Raw genomic sequence first — 17,882 nt, forward strand, 5'->3', positions numbered from 1 at the left:
CCTGGTCTCTGGCGCTGTGAGGCAGCAGCTCTGCTACTGCGCCACCATGCCACCCTCAGCGGCACCATTGTGTCGGGTTTTGTTGAGGTTTTGAATAATCCTCCGCAAATATAATTTATTCTTTGATTTTATTTGTCTGATTTCAAATAATTCTGTGGTGTTCATAAACAGACTGGAAAATCAACAGCTTTCATGACATATGAACAAATATTGTAATATTTCGAGATTTATTGAATCAATCAACCACAGTGGGATGGCACAGTGGCGCAGCGGTAGAGTTGCTGCCTTACAGCGCCAGCGACCCAGGTTTGATCCTGACCATGGGTGATATCTGTACGGGGTTTGTATGTAGGTGCTCAGGTTTTCTCCCACACTCCAAAGATGTGCAGGTTTGTAGGTCAACTAGCTTGTAAATTGTTCCCTGTGTGTAGGATGTGAAAGTGGGCTAACATGAAAATAGTGTATGGGTGATCGATGGTTGGCTTGGAATCAATGGGCCAATGGGCCTATTTCCACACTGTATCTCTAAATTAAACTAAACTAAACTAAACGTCATTCATTTAAAATATAGGTCAATGCAAGAACCCAAGTAAAATAATGATCTGATGCTGTCCACGTTGTAACACCAGATATAGCCATAAACATTCAAGACAAACTGGAGTATTTGAATGTGACATTAAATTCTAATTATATTCATGGATCAATTATATAAAATAGAGAAATAGTAAGTAAAAATGCAGTTGGCAAATCCAATTGGTGTCAAAAATATTGATCTGAGAGTAATTTAAGAATCCTTGGCACTTAAATTAGCAAAGGGAATGTCTGGAATCTTCGTAAACTTTACATCAGTTCGATCAAATGGCCAATATTGAACTGTGTAATTTATGACCTAGTTTGAAGATACATTTACACTCACGAAAGCATGTGATGCCTAAGCTGCTGCTGGTATTGACTAGTTTTCTATAATGTAACCCGCAGTCCTGAAGGACAGAAAGGGAAGAGAGAAGGCAGTGTTGCAGTTAGTTGTTGCTCTTTCAGCTTGGCACAGATACTGACTGTGACATTTACTGACTACTTTCTTGTTACTTAGACGAGCAATGCTGATGTTTATCTCATTGAAAGGCCTAGCTGGCGTGGATGTTGAGAGGAAGTTTCCAGAAGCGGGAGAATCTTGGACCAGAGGGCACAACTTTGGAATAAAAGAATACATGTTTAAAATAGTGATGGATTTTCTCTAGCCAAAGGTGGTGAATCTGTGGAATTCATTGCCACAGATGGCTGTGGAGGCCAAGTCATTGGGTATTTTTAAAGATGAGATTAATAGGTTCTTGATTAGTAAGAGTGTCAAAGGCTGTGGGGAAAAGTCAGGAGAATGAGGTTGAGAGGGAAAAATAGATCAGCCATCATCGAAGGGCAGAGCAGACTCAATGGGCTGAATGGTCTACTACTGCTCCTATGTGTATGAACTTATGATGATATTGTTAATGAGTATCTAAACTGACATTTTATATACAATGAACACATTTAGGAAATAAAAATCAGCACTGTAAATTGTTTACAAGCTTTACAGAAAATAATATTTGGTATCAGCCATATTTATAGAGACATAGTAATATTGAACATTTTTTGTAAATCTTCTTTTGCTTTTACAGGATCCTATTAGTTGCAGTGGCAATTTTATCCCTGTATTCTGTTCACCTCTTACTAAAGACTGCAAAAGAAGGAGGTATGTGGGTGCCTTGCTGAATGTTACAGAAGGCATTTAACAACATAAACTGAGTTATGGTTGTGGCATTTCACCCTAGGTGCCTGTACTAAATGGCATATTGAATTGTCCCACAATGAGTAACGTGGATTAATTTTCAGAAGTAACAGTAGAAAGAATATTAGCCAAAAATCATAAGTGAGAGATATTCGGTGTCGATCATTTTAATTTACCGCCCATGTCACATCCCAACTCAATAAAAGCCATACAATTATGGTTATCACTTTGTTTAACAATGTTTTTTTGTTTTAAAATAGGCTCTTTGATTTACGAGAAATTAGGAGAGCGAGCATTTGGGTGGCCTGGGAAAATTACAGCTTTCGGCTGTATTACATTGCAAAATATTGGAGGTATTGACTTTTTGGAAAAAAACTACATTCAATATGACATGGTTTTTTTTAATAATTATCCAGACACGTTGTTTATTCTCTTTTTTAACCGACTAACCACTAGATTTATGGATATTGTTCATTTTCTAGATTAAAACGTTATATAGTTTTTTTTAAACATATGTTGTCAATATTGTAAACTGTTGCCATTTATGTTTATACTACTAATGACTATAAGTTTCTGTGATATCCTAAATTTTCTGGTAAAGGTCTGAAAGTTAACTGAATAGAACGCAGGAATAAGAGTTCAGATATTTTTATTTAAATATCACTTTTGATTTCTAAACAATATTGAAATTCCAATTGACAGATTTTCTTAATTCTCCAACATTATTGAATCAAAGTGTCTGATTTTCTGCGCACAATTGATGGAAAATTCTGCGCATTTCCTTAACGGTGTGTGTTCTGTTCTGCCTAATTCTTATTTTTCACAAGCCAGAACAATATAATTTCTGTGGGCCTGAGTCTAAAAAAATAAAACGTCTGTTCCATTGTTTCAGTGTGTTTGACATTCCATTGCACCAACCCTCAGGGAATTTTATGCAATTACTTACAAATACAATCCTGCCCCAGGAATTCTGAATCACGTGGGAATTACCAGGTTGATGTGTGATTAACTTATGCATTAAACATGACTGTGTCTTTCAGAGATCCCCCAGTATATATTTATTTTCTTGCTTTTGGCTATTTTAGAACTCTTTTTCTTCTCCCTGAAGGTATTCTCCCTTTAATTGCAGTAAGATGCTGCTCTGCCTCAGATGAGTATGTCCCAATCCTCTCCGTTAAGAAAATAATGCTGCACATTGAATTTTCCACAAAGTAGCAGAATGCTGCAGGAATATACTATGAAAATACTACTCTTTGCCCCTACGAAGTAGACCAAAATTACCCTGCAATTCTTAAACTGCTAGGCACTCTTTTTTATTTTTTGCTGAAATTGAATTAAATGTATTGTATACTGATAAAACAATTCCTATTACAGCCATGTCAAGTTATCTATTCATTGTGAAATATGAACTACCGGAAGTTATTCGTTCATTTATGGGAATTGAAGAGGTCAGTGGGTATGTATCTTGGCTTAAAAATGAGAAAGATTTTGCTATAAATGATTTTCAAATGCAGTACCATACATGGAATAGTGCAGCGCCCTACACATGAGAGGCAAGTTACAAAATCCAATTAACCTACGATACTACATGTTTTTGGAATGTGGGCATAAACCGGATGAAACCCACACGATCCCGGAGAGAACGTACAAACTCAACACAGAGAGCACCTGTAGTCAGGATCGAACTCGGGTTCCTGGCACTGTCAGGCAGCACTGTGCCCCAGGAGTATCCTGAATTCTAGCTTAGGAGAGGCAGCACATCCTTCTGGATTCCTGCTTCACCCTGCAGAGAATAGTGTTATTCTTGTCTATATGCTGTCCACGGCTTCATTCTTGTGTGGTTTCTACACTTGGCTGGCTTCCTGTACAAATCCCAACCCAACAAGCTCAAACAAACTCAGCTGACCTACTGGATTATCTGCAAAGACTGAGGCTCCCACAATTCTGACCACAGTGTCTCCTTCTGTCGGAATTAACTGCAGGTGCTGGTTTAAACCGAAGATAGCTGGAATAACTCCATGGGTCAGACAGCATCTCTGGCGTAAAGGAATAGGTGACGTTTCGGATCTGAAAAAGGGTCTGGACCTGAAACATCACCTATTCCTTTTCTTCACAGTGTCGGTTTGGCTGCCCGAGCCCACTAACCTAAGCAGGCCCATTCCACTGAATATACGGTCATTTCCTGCAAGTTTATCGTCTGAGGATCCAGGGGGCCTTAAGTTGGTCTTTGATCTGACATTTTTTTGCAGGAAAAATGTAAATAAGGATTTGATAGATGAAATGTTTTTATTTATATGCAGGAAGTTTATAATGATATAATAATGTCTCTTTCAGACTCTGGTATACAAATGGCAATTACCTTGTTGTCATTGTTTCACTGTGCATCATCCTGCCCCTGACATTTTTGAAAAATCTAGGTAAGCTATTTTTCTGATACACCAGCTAGTCTAGTGGTAATGCAGCAAGGTGTGATTCTGCAGAATGTGTTGGTAATATTGGAACAAGTGTTAAATTGATCTGTCAGCATCTTGTGAAATAGAATACGATGTCTCTCCACATTTTCAAAAAACAATTTGCATTTTTCCTGCTGTGTGACATTAAAATCTTATCTTCATGTAATCACAAGTATTGTCTTTCCCTTGTACGGCAATCAAAAATTACGACTTCCTAAATGATATCATGTCGACATTTGATGATTAAGATCTTACTGATAATAACCCCTCAACAAACTAGCAGTGGCGGAGTTCAGAGATTAAATCATTGCTGCATTTTGTTCCACTTCAAATTAGGTACCAAAATCCATATTTTTAATGACCAACTTTCTTAGAATGAAAATAATTATTGACAGAGTATGTTACAGGATGAACTGATTAAATCACCTTTCTATTTAAAAGGGAAGGATAACCGGTGATCAATGAAAGATCTTGACAGAGAGAAAAAGAAAGGGATGGAGCAAGTGTTTTTCTGTCTGTGAAACTCAGCATAGTCGTATGTCTTTAGTTTAAGATAAGTTAGACTTTAGGGATACAGCGTGGAAACAGGCCCTTAAGCCCACCGAGTCCATGCTGACCAGCGATCACATCGTACACTAACACTATCGTACACACTAGGGACAATTTACAATTTTACCAAAGCCAATTACCTTGCAAACCTCTACATCTTTGGAATGTGAAACCCAAGCACCCAGAGAAAACCCACATATAGGGAGAACGTACAAACTCCAGACAGCATTCATAGTCAGGATCGAGCGCAGGTCTCCAACGCTGTAAGGCAGCAACTCTACCGCTGTGCCATTGTGCCACCCAATTGTTACGAAATAAAATAGAGAATCCAGAAGGAAGTTATTTATCCATACAGTGATTGCAGGCAATGGTGTGAATGAATTTCAGGGGAGGTTAGGTAAGTTTAGGAAGGAAAAGGGAATGTAAGGTAATGCCGATGAGAATCAATGGAAGTCCACGTGGGGAATTGATGTCTGGTTGGACCAGAAGGGTTTTCTGCCTGTTACAAATTCAATATAATTTCAGTTAATGTGACTTATCCGAAGCACAGGGAAACAATATGTATTTTATTTACTGGCCATAAATGCGAGGAAAATGTTGATTATGTAATGTTGATTTAAAATATGGTTATCCATGTTATCAAACCAAACCACATTGTTTAATTAACTAATAGTTTCCATCTTCTGAACAGGGTACCTTGGATACACGAGTGGATTTTCTCTTTCTTGTATGGTCTTCTTTGTTGGAGTTGTGAGTATGGGCAGGCTATATAGCAATTGTCGGTACAACAGCAAGTTTTGTGTTAGAACGCAGACTAATCAATCAATTTGCATATTTATCCCCATACAAATATATTTTTTTCTCCAGAAAATACATTTATCTATAAGATGGAATATGAGATAGAGATAATCCAAACTCATCTTCGCATCTGAGTGTCCCAGGCAGAGGAATGTAACGTTCTGATAAGCGGTTGTTAATGTTCGTTACGGCACGAGTTCAGTTTTAACTCCTGCTAATGTTCATTCAGCCCCACATTTGTACTAGAGCAGAAAACTGTTGGGCAGTTATCACTGGGAATTGATAGGCTCTTGTAAGTAAGGGTGCCAAAACGTTACAGGGAGAGGACAGGAAAATGGGGTTCCGAGAGAAATATAGGTCAGTCAGTCATAGGTGGAGCATTAATTAATTTAATTAATTTAAAACATATATTTACCTTGAAATATAAATCTTGCTGCATCTTATCTTTTAAATGAAGGCTCGATTCATTGAAATGAATGCATAGCAAGGTACATGTTGCTCGTGCCAAGCTGAGGGTCCATTTACAAACTATAACCAGCCCCCTCAGCTCAGCAACTTAAAAAAACACCCCTGCCCTCAGTTCAGAGGTGGAGAGAGAGAGGTTGGGTGCATTTATATCCAACCTCCAGCACATTCTGGACATCCATTTTGCAGTGCACAGGCCCAGAATTCTATAACCCATTGCCATGCGCATTGCATCTGTCTGGGGGTTTTCTGTGGCCTTGCCAGCTAGCCATTAGCACACTCCGACATGTTCAGACTGCTTGAGTGGGTAGTTTCCCTCTGTCTTGCAGTATGAAGAATTGTTCTGCATACTAGTTATGCACTGTTTGCACAAAGTGTTAACTTTCTATGATAAAGCTATTATTACATTCTTCTAGGTAATATACAAGAAATCTGAGATCCCCTGCCCATTGCCCGGATACTACTCAGGAAATCTGACCTCGCTGGAAAATACTACAGGGCATATGGGAGCAATGCATCCAATGGCGCTCAACAGATCCACCAACGAAGGTGTAGACTTCAAGATGCCCTTAGTCAATGGACACACCAAAGTTGATTCTCACACCTACACTAATGGCTTCAGTCATGATGCTCATGATGTAGATGACATGTGCAAACCAAAATACTTTATATTCAACTCACAGGTATTCCAAAGGTTAATAGTATTTAAGGAAAATGTGTTTTTAAGATATTTAAGAAGAAATTGGTGCCGGGTGACTATTTGATGCGACTTCTTTCTTATTTTTTAGACTGCCTACACCATTCCCATCTTGGCCTTTGCGTTTGTGTGTCACCCTGAAGTGCTCCCAATCTACAGTGAGCTTAAAGAGTAAGGACGTCATTGCAGATGTTTTTAGGATTGTGACATAACATAATTGTAAAGGTGCCCAGTAAAACTGCACAAAAAAATTAAAGGAAGGTTAACGTGCATTAATTGTTTCTGCTTTTGTTTTAAGAAATTAACTGGAGTCCATTCAGATCATTGTGTTCATGCAAGTCAAAGTTTAGTTTATTGTACTGAGGTACAGTGGAAAACATTTCTGGTGCGTGCTGTCCATTCAGCGTAAAGACTGTACACGTTAGCCGGGAAGTGGTGTTAGGTAAATTGGATGGATTAAAGGCCGATAAATCCCCAGGGCCAGATAAGTTGCATCCCAGAGTACTCAAGGAAGTAGCCGCAGAAATAGTGGATGCATTAGTGATAATTTTTCAAAACTCTTTAGATTCTGGAGTAGTTCCTAGGATTGGAGGGTAGCTAATGTAACCCCACTTTTTAAAAAGGGAGGGAGAGAGAAAACGGGGAATTACAGACCAGTTAGTCTAACATCGGTGGTAGGGGAAATTCTCGAGTCAGTTATTAAAGATGGGATAGCAGCACATTTGGAAAGTGGTGAATTCATTGGACAAAGTCAGCATGGATTTATGAAAGGTAAATCATGCCTGACGAATCTTATAGAATTTTTCGAGGATAGAACTAGGGATAAGGGAGAACTAGTGGATGTGTTATATCTGGACTTTCAGAAGGCTTTCGACAAGGTCCCACATGAGAGATTAGTATACAAACTTAAAGCACATGGTATTGGGGGTACCGCAAGGCTCAGTGCTGAGACCTCAGCTATTTACAATATATATTAATGATGTGGATGAGGGAATTGAATGCAACATCTCCAAGTTTGCGGATGACACGAAGCTGGGGGGCAGTGTTAGCTGTGAGGAGGATGCTAGGAGGCTGCAAGGTGACTTGGATAGGTTGGGTGAGTGGGCATATGCATGGCAGATGCAGTATAATGTGGATAAATGTGAGATTATCCACTTTGGTGGCAAAAACAGGAAAGCAGACTATTATCTGAATGGTGGCCAATTAGGAAAAGGGGAGATGCAACGAGACCTGGGTGTCATGGTACACCAGTCATTGAAAGTAGGAATGCAGGTGCAGCAGGCAGTGAAGAAAGCAAATGGTATGTTAGCATTCATGGCAAAAGGATTTGAGTATAAGAGCAGGGAGGTTCTACTGCAGTTGTACATGGTCTTGGTGAGACCACACCTGGAGTATTGCATACAGTTTTGGTCTCCTAATCTGAGGAAATACATTCTTGCCATAGAGGGAGTACAGAGAAGGTTCACCAGACTGATTCCTGGGATGTCAGGACTTTCATATGAAGAAAGACTGGATAGACTCGGCTTGTACATGCTAGAATTTAGAAGATTGAGGGGGGATCTTATAGAAACTTACAGAATTCTTAAGGGGTGGACAGGCTAGATGCAGGAAGATTGTTCCCGATGTTGGGGAAGTCCAGAACTAGGGGTCACAGTTTGAGGATAAGAGGGAAGTTTTTTAGGACCGGGATGAGAAAATCATTTTTTACACAGAGAGTGGTGAATCTGTGGAATTCTCTGCCACAGAAGGTAGTTGAGGTCAGTTCATTGGCTATATTTAAGAGGGAGTTAGATGTGGCCCTTGTGGCTAAAGGGATCAGGGGGTATGGAGAGAAGGCAGGGATGGGATACTGAGTTGGATGATCAGCCATGATCATATCAAATGGCGGTGCAGGCTCGAAGGGCTGAATGGCCTACTCCTGCACCTAGTTTCTATGTTTTATGTTTCTATTACATGATCACAATCAAGCCGTCCACCGTGTACAGATACGGATGGAAGGGAATGGTGTTTAGTGCCAGATAAAGCCTAGTAAAATCTGATATAAGATAGTCTGAGTGTCTCTAATGAGATGGATGGGTAGTCAGACCGCTCTCTAGTTGGTAATAGGATGTTTCAGTTGCCTGATAATGTCTGGGAAGAAAATAGTACTAATCCCACCTCTCACCAGTTGCTCTGTGGCCCTGCAGGTTATCCCCCTTTAAGTGTTCATCCAAGTTGTCTGGTAGGGTGGTGCAGCTAATAGAGCGCAGCTTGACAGTGCCAGTGACCAGGGTTCAAGCCTGACCCAACTAGTGTCTGTGACACACTTTGCATGTTCTTTCTCTGACCACATGGGGTTCCTCTATACTCTGGTTTCTGCCCACATCCCAGAAAACGGGTGGGTTGGTAGGCCAATAGGCCATTGTAAGTTGCCCTGAGTATGTAGCTGACAGATAGAACCCAGTGAAGTTGTTAGCAATGTTGCAAGAATAGGTAATGGGGGAAATTAGTGGAGGAATATGACTGCTCTGTGAGCCAGCATAGACTCGACGGGCCAAAATGGCTACTTTCCTCAGGGATGCAAGAGGCTACGGATGCTGGGATCTTATGCAAGATACAAGGTGCTAGAGGATCTCAACAGGTCACGCAGCATCTGTGGAGGTAATGGACAGAACATTTTGGGTCATAAACTCTCTCTCTCTAAAGATGGGTCCAGACCTGAAGAGCTGTTTGTCCATTCCCCTCCACAGATGCCACCTGTCCTGAGTTCCCTCATAATAATAATAATAATAATAATAATAATAATAATTTTATTTATAGAGCACTTTAAAAACAAACATAGCTGCAACAAAGTGCTGTACATCACTAATCATTGACAAAAAAGTTAATACACACCAAAAATAACAATCAAAAGAAATAGTGTGAAAGACATGTAAAATTTCTGCTTCAAAATATACAAGTTCATTGCGTTCTTGATGATATCATTGTTTTTCTGCTTAGCTCTTCTGCTTCTTGATGAGTTTTTTTTTTTTCTTAGCTCTTCTTTCTACCAATAACTTTCAGTTTGCGCACCCTGGTTATGGACCCTTCTGCCAAACACATTGGCCAATCTAAACCTCTCGCTGTTACATAAAATCGAATATGATCGTTCCTCTGTTCCAAAGGAAGCGAGCACAGCCTAGCCAATCTTTCCTCGTAACTATAATTTTCCAGTCATTGCAACTTCCTCACTAGTTTCCTCTATACCACTCTTGAAGAAGTTAAATCTTCTTATTGCCAATTTACTGCGGAGATGATATTATCACCCTTAATTTGCATTTGGAGTTCCTCCAACAGCTGTTCGGTAAATAACCACATCCCAAAAATGTGCAGGTTTGTAGGTTAATTGACCTCTTAAAATTCCTCTGATGTGTAGGGAGTAGGCGGGAAACTTGGATAACATAAAACTAGTGTGCAGGTGGCTGATGGTCGGTGTGGACTCGGTGGGCCAAAGGGCCTGTTTTCACTCTGTATCTCTAAACTAAACTAATCTTTTCGGGGAATAGCTAGTTGTAGGTCCCTGGAACAGGAATCTTTTATTTTGTATCATGGTATAAATTGAAAAAAAAAATCTGTTTCGTTTTTCAGTCGATCGCAAAAGAAAATGCAATATGTCTCCAATGTGTCGATTACTGCAATGCTCATCATGTACCTACTGGCCGCTTTATTTGGCTACCTGACCTTTCTTGGTGAGTAAGATTGCAAGCAGCACTGAAGTAAAATCTGCGGGTGTTACTTTTGATCATCTTTGATTATTTTTACAGGCAGCGACGTTGATGATATTTAGTTTTATTGTTTCAATCAATTTAATGCCAGCACAACAGCAGCATAGTGTGCAGCTGGTGGAGTTGTTGACTTGCTGCACGAGAATACTGCATTTGATCCTAACCTTGGGTGCTGTCTATGTGGAGTTTCATTAGGTGACCGCATGGGTTTCCTCTGGGTGCTCGGGTTTCCTCCCATATCCCAAAGACTTGTGGGCTTGTAGGTTAATTGGCCTCTGTAAATCGCCCTTAGTGTGTAGGGATAATCAATGGTTGGCATGGACTTGGTGAACCGAAGTGCCTGTATCTCAGCTAAAGTAAATGTTGAATATTTCAGTTGTAGATTAACAAAATTGAATGTTTATTGCCCTCCAGATGCAGACCAAATTAATTGTGATGGTGTTTTATTTCTCTGCACAGGACAAGTTGAGACGGAATTGCTGCATACCTACACTAGAGTCTACCAATTTGATACCCTGATTTTGTGTGTTCGCGTGGCTGTGTTGGTAGCTGTCACACTGACTGTCCCCATCGTGCTATTCCCGGTAAGTAACAACATGGCTCTTGAGAACTAAATTCTCAAACGTAGATGAGTGTTTTTTAAAAAATTAACTTTTAAAGACGTTCCCAGGTCGACATCCATAGAAAAATCCACAATCCTTTTACCACAGATTGCACTCCAAGACACAGTAGCTACAGTACATCATATCTAGACTGGCAAGAATGCAATTTTCTTTGAGCACTGATGACCATGGAGGTTGGAGCTGACAGATTTATTTAAAGCATTCATAAAAGTAGTGCCTATGCTTCTAAGAATGTGAACATGGCCCATCACTATTATCGTATCATTGGTGAGACCCTAGCTTGTATCTAAAAGCATAGCTGTGTGTGTCAGGTATAAAGATCAAGAAAATAATTTGGGAAATTGTAATTCGTTTCCCAGAAGGGTGTGAGAGTGGATGGATGTCTGGAGTGGGAAAGGAAACGTCTGGAGAGGGAAAGGAAGACTAGAGATACAACGCGGAAACAGACCCTTTGGCCCATACATGCTGACCAGCGATAACCTCGTATACTAGCACTATCCTACACACTGGAGACAATTTGCAATTTACAGCAGCCAATTAATCTACAAACCTGTATGTCTTTGGAGTGTGGGAGGAAACCGGAGCACCTGGAGAAAACCCACGCGATCACACGGAGAATATACATACTCCATCCAGACTGTGGCGATCATGACGTTTCAGACTGATGTAACAATCCATACAATTTTCTATTTTCCCTGAAGGAAGTAAATCGTTGGCCTTATCCATTCTGGCCTATGTGATTGTAGGCCACCGCCAAAGTGGTTGACTCTTAGTCCTCTAGAATGTTTGAGGAAGCCACTAGTTCAGAGCCAATTCGACAAGGGGATTAAATGCTGACTATATCCTTTGAACAATAACAAACAAACTCCTTCATCCAACACAAACCACCTCCAAACAAAAAGCTCTTCTCTGATAGCAATAACTAGCTTGGGTACACTGGTATAAACTATGGTTTGCTCTGCTGGAAAATAAAATATGCTCAGTAAGCTGTCTTCTATAAACAACAATCATGGAAGAAAGGCCATCTGACGTCTTCCATTGCCAACTGTTCATTTTATTCCCATGAAGTAACATAAACAGTCTGAAGTAAGCAATGGAACATGTTTCCTTAAGTGGCAGTAAGGCTGAGCAGGCCTTTGGTGCTGGAAATAAACTAATATTTGGAGGTGAAGGAGAGGTTAGAGGTGGAGTTCCTATTAACACACTCTTAGAAATGTATAGAAGTATGCCTTGACATCATCGTTCAGGTGAGTTTACTGCTTGGTTTCATGCAGCTCACATTGATTTTTAGAGGAACAGTGTGTTCTCCAGAAGGGATCCATTCAATAAATTCCATTCTGAGGTGATCATAAACTGATCAGCCTTTGGACTGGCTTATCTCACCAGCAGCAGGATGTATTAGAGTTGAGTGGCTCTGTCCATTCACATTGTGCAATGTTGAGGACATCATTGTCATTAATGGCACTGCTACAGTCACAATGTTTCCCCTCTTCAACAATCCCTCTGCAGTGGCTGAAATTTACAGGAGTTGCGGAAACATCAATCCATTTCTGCACAGGCTAAACCCACAGTGTTGTAGTATCTGTACAGTAAACATCGTGTAGTTGTAGTATCTGTACAGTAAACATTTTGATTTCATTGGATCCAACTCAAAAATTGAGTATAATGTACACATTGTTAATACATCACACATTCAGCATATTTGAGAGGTTGAATGGACAGACTCTGCCATTGTGAGTCGACTGTAGTATTAAATTAGGGTGGCTGAAGGGGAAGCAAGGCAGGTGCTAGATAAGACATTGCCCATTGTAATACTGTACACAGTTATGGGCATCACCAGGGTTAAAAACTGAGTATATAATATAACAGGGAGACAGGATTCATTTCCCTTCATTTTCATCCTCTTCCCTCGAGTTTAATTTAAGCATCCTGCACCTTGTGCTTTTAGAATGTCAAGCACATTTCCTACCCTTTGTTAAACTGTGAATTATGAAATACATTGATCTCTGTTTCCCTTGACCTTAAACCTGGTGAAATTATATCATTCATTTGCCATTAGCATCGAACTAGTGTTACCTTGTTTATTTGTATGTTGAAGACTTCAAGGAAAAGTAAACAAATGCAAAGAGGCTCCATGTGTTTGATGTTATCGTGGGATGAATCTGACCATGGGCCTAACCCAACTGGTGTTTATTGTGAGTGATCACTTTGGTTTGATTCAACAGGTGTGAAGGGCATTGACTCTTCAGATCTCTTTCTTGGACTTCTTGCCAGTTTGGCCACTGACGTGGCTCGTGTTTTACACACTGGCAGCCTCTGCTTCCTCTTGGGAATTTCCTATCAACCAAGTCCATGTGCTGATGACATGATTATTTTTCCGTTTACTTCAGCTTTAATTTTAACAATGTGTATATTTATAGTTGATTCAATATACAGGTGCACAACATTTTATCTGAAAGCCTTGGGACCAGACACTTTTCGTAATCCAGAATTTGTCGGTCTTCGGAATGGAATTTTTTTTGCGTAGATTTTAATGGCTGGCTCAGTGGTAGAGTGTTCGGCTCATATCCGCAAGGTCGCGAGTTTGCGCCTTGATCCCGGCAGTTACTCGGTCGCGAGTTTGAGTCTTCAATGTCGTTTTTTCTTGCAGAATAAATGTTTGTATGAAATGCAGTGTAGGAGAGGTGTACTGACTGTGTGGGCAGAACTTTGGAAGTGATTGCCCACCAGTCTAAAAAGCCGCTGTGTCTCCCTGTCCCTGGGATAGCAGGGGGCGATCAAACAGCACAATACCCCCCTCCCCCTCCAACTCCAGAGGAATCCGCTCCCCAATGGGCCGCTATGGCGACAAGTGGCAGTTTGCCTACAGCCCGAACTGCGCCACCCCAAGAACACCTTGCACACCATCAGCTTCTGCCCCTACGTGTTCCTCTGGAGTTGGAGCGGGGCTGGGCTGGAGTTGCTGCTGGCTGTGGGTCTCTGGGATATCCGTGCTTGCAGTGGGCCTGGGGGTCGCTGTCCCGTTGGTCCTGACGTCTCCGGCCACCCCCCTGGACTGGAGCTGAGACTGGGAACTGTACCGCCCTTGGCCCCTCCCGCTGCAACTGCAAACAACCCCACTCTCCTGCAAGGGCGGTACAGTTCCCGGAGGATAGCAGGTGGCCGGAGACGTCAGGACCAACAGGAACCCGCTCCCCGATGGGCCCCTGCGACGCCCCGAGCTGCGCCCCGTCATCTGCAACCCAGGTTCCTCTGTAGTTGGAGCGGGGCTGGGCTGGGCTGCTGCTGGCTGTGGGTCTCTGGGTTCTCCGTGCTTGCGGTGGGCCTGGTGGTCGATGTCCAATTGGTCCTGACGTCTCCGGTGACTGCACTGGCCTGCTGCCATCGCGATGTGAAAACAGTGCAAAGCCCCCGCGCCGGTGCAATGAGCGGGGAGCTGGAGAGGGGAGGGATGGGGTCACACACATGGCCGGGGAGCAGAGGGGTGTAGGTGGGGTGAAACTGAAGGGAGCGACAATTTGCTGCTGCCTGCACGCTGAGTTATAAAGTTCCCACGCAAGACTCACGATACACTGTGTATTGTGTCTACCGTGGGAACGTTTTAACTCAACGGGCAGGTAGCAGCATATTGTCAATTATTAACCCTCCCGCGCAATATACCCTCACCTTCTCTTTTATGGATGGGGATTTAGTTCCCCTTTCTTCGAGGACCGACCGGAGGTTCCGCTGTCACGTCTGTGGGCCGCCCTCGGTGAACGTCCTGTCTCCCTGTCCCTGGAATAGTAGGGGGCGATCAAACAGCACAATACCCCTCTCCCCCTCCAACTCCAGAGGAATCCGCTCCCCGATGGGCCGCTATGGCGACAAGTGGCAGTTCGACCACAGCCCGAGCTGCGCGACCCCAAGAACAAGACATAACCCTTGCACACCATCAGCTTCTGCCCATACGGGGAGCGTGTTCCTCTGGAGTTGGAACGGGGCTGGGCTGGAGTTGCTGATCTGGGATCTCCGTGCTTGCTGTGGGCCTGGGGGTCGGTGTCCCGTTGGTCCTGACGTCTCCGGTGACTGGCACTGTGCTGCTAGCATCGCGACGTGAAGACAGTACAAAGCCCCCGCGCCGGTGCAATGAGCGGGGAGCTGGAGAGGGGAGGGATGGGGTCACACACATGGCCGGGAAGCAGAGGGGTGTAGGTGGGGTGAAACTGAAGGGAGCGACAATCTACTGCTGCCTGCACGCTGAGTTAAAAAGTTCCCACGCAAGACTCACGATACACTGTGTATCGTGAGTCTACCGTGGGAACTTTTTAACTCAGCTGGCAGGTAGCAGCGTATTGTCAATTATTAACCCTCCCGCGCAATATACCCTCACCTTCTCTTTTATGAATGGGGATTTAGTTCCCCTTTTTTTCGAGGACCGACCGGAGGTTCCGCTGTCACCTCTGCGGGCCGCCCTCGGTGAACGTTTTCAAGGACCTTTCTTCAAGGACCGAAAAAATGTCGCTATTCGGAGGTTTTCGTTATTTGGATCTTCGGATAAAAGGTTGTGCACCTGTACCTGTCAATGTAAATTGTCAGTGCTGTCACCTGTTCCTTCTCCCCAGAGATGCGGCCTGCCCCGCTGAGTGGCTCCAGAATGTTGTGTCTATCTTCTGCTAAACTATTACTTCCTCTTGATGCAATATTTGGTGAGGTTGTCCATGATTGACTTCGAAGTAGCACTCTAACTTCTGGCTATATTTTTAGCATACTAATAAATTCTGTCAATCGTGGTCTGTTAGAGTAAGTTTTATCATAAGGATATAAGGGGGTGGGGGGGGGGGGGGGTAGTAGAGTTGCTGCCACACAGCGGCAGAGACCCCAGTTTGATCCTGACTATAGGTGCCGTCTGGACAGACTTTGAATGTTCTCCCTGTGACCGCATGGGATTTCTCCAGTTCTCTGATTTCCTTCCACATTCCAAAGATATGCATGTTTGTGGAGTCATAGAGTAATGCAGTGTGGAAACAGGCCTTTCGGCCCAACTTGCCCACACCAGCCAACATGTCCCAGCTACATTAGTCCCACCTGCCTGTGCTTCGTCCATGTAGATCAATTAACATCTGGAAATGGTTTCCAGTGTGTCCTAATCTATTAAAAGATAGCCTCAGAACACTTGAGTGCAATTTTAGCTATGGTTTCAGTAACTTATTTTGTCTGGTAATTGTCTTGTCTCGTTTCGATTAGAGAATCTTACCATAATTTTGCAAATTATACCAACAGGCATTTGCTCCTTAATGAATGAATTCTGCAACTGTTTTTATTACCCCTTCAGAGATCCCTGCTACTTTATCTGCAATACTGTAATGTAATGCTTGTGGAGTTTGTCCACTATTTATGGTTTGTTTAAAACACCAGCACTGGGTGAAGTATCAGAGATTTACTAAAGAATTAAGCTATCCAAATGGCACCCAACGATGGATAATCCAAACCCAACCCAAACCTGAGAGGTTTTGCTGTGTTTGTCCTGGTACCTGATCCTACCTGAATCTGTTTGGGTCAGGTAGTGTAGAAAGGAACTGCAGGTGCTAGTTTATACTGCACATAGATACAAAATGCTGGAGTAATTCAGCAGGACAAGCAGCAGCTCTGGAGCAAAAGGAATAGGAGACCCAGTCTGAAGAAGGGTCTCAACCCGAAATATCACCTATTCCTTTTCTCCAGAGATGCTGCCTGGCCTGCTGAGTTACCCCAGCATTTTGTGTCTCTCTTGGGTCAGATCGCAGCGGGCTCAGGTAAGATATTCGAGACTTGCTCAAAAGTCTGTTCCGTGCTAATTAATGCAGTCTGGGTTAGTACGAAATTTGGATGCAGGCACTCACCGACTTACATAATAGGTGGTTTACGCAAACTCTCATTCATGTAAACAGTTCTTTAAGCCCACTGCTTTATTTACGCATTGCACGTCTCAGTTCTAGTGCGTTACTGCCGTCGCATGCGGCCATTTCCGTAAGCCAGTCAGTTGTTCTCGTGCTCCCACATGGTCTCTGTTTGGGAGCTCCCACGTGGTCTTTCGAATTGCATAACAGCTGACTTACATAAGGGTATGAGGGACGTAACCTTCACATAAGTCGGGGATTGTCTGTATTCCCAAAGGTAAAACTAGCAAAGATTGCAAATCTGAAATGTAAACAGAAAAAGCTGAACGTGCCCAATAGGCCAGGCAGTAACCATCTCAGTAACTTTATATCTGATGAAAAATTATTGACAGAAAATGTTGCTAAGTGTAGTGATGCAGCACAGAAACAGGCCCCACGGCCCACTGAGTCCACGCCGACCAGCGATCCCCACACACTAGCACTATCCTACCCACACTGGGGAAAATTTACAATTTTACCAAGCCGATTACCAAGCAATGGCTCAGTTACAAACTTTAAACCTGTAAGTCTTGTGGGTGTAGAAGGAAACCAGAGCACCTGAAGAAAATCCATGCAGGTCAAGGGAAGAACGTACAAATTCTTTTTTAGACAGTACCCATAGTCAGGATCAATCGTGGGTTTCTGGCATTGTAAGCCAGCAACTCTACCACTGCTCCACCATGCCGTCCTACAAAATATTTGATCTGGTTCTTTCGTCACTGATTCTGCTGTTTCTGCTTAGTATTTCCTGCTTAGATTTTTCCACCTTTTTGGATAGATTTCTGTTTTTGATTCATACCGCATATTCCACTCTTGATTGTGTATAATATTTCCTAAAGCATTGTGCAGATTTGATAAACTACTGTGGTCTGAATTTTGCTTTGAAACAGTCAAGAAT

The 17,882-nt window shown here is 42.5% G+C and overlaps 1 protein-coding gene across 4 annotated transcripts in view; it reads left to right on the forward strand.

The window, feature by feature from the left end:
* The window catches only part of LOC129706403 (sodium-coupled neutral amino acid transporter 4-like), an 88,733-nt gene that overhangs the window by 62,020 nt on the left and 8,831 nt on the right, over positions 1-17,882 (forward strand). For all 4 annotated transcript variants that reach the window (XM_055650689.1, XM_055650692.1, XM_055650691.1 and 1 more), the window contains 9 exons: positions 1,653-1,726; positions 2,023-2,115; positions 3,137-3,218; positions 4,097-4,179; positions 5,456-5,514; positions 6,444-6,710; positions 6,816-6,895; positions 10,331-10,431; positions 10,927-11,051. In XM_055650689.1, the coding sequence (XP_055506664.1) occupies positions 1,653-1,726; positions 2,023-2,115; positions 3,137-3,218; positions 4,097-4,179; positions 5,456-5,514; positions 6,444-6,710; positions 6,816-6,895; positions 10,331-10,431; positions 10,927-11,051 (964 nt within the window). The remainder of the gene's footprint in view (positions 1-1,652; positions 1,727-2,022; positions 2,116-3,136; positions 3,219-4,096; positions 4,180-5,455; positions 5,515-6,443; positions 6,711-6,815; positions 6,896-10,330; positions 10,432-10,926; positions 11,052-17,882) is intronic.

Source organism: Leucoraja erinacea, chromosome 19 (genome assembly GCF_028641065.1).
Source record: "Leucoraja erinacea ecotype New England chromosome 19, Leri_hhj_1, whole genome shotgun sequence".
NCBI classification, from domain to species: Eukaryota; Metazoa; Chordata; class Chondrichthyes; order Rajiformes; family Rajidae; genus Leucoraja; species Leucoraja erinaceus.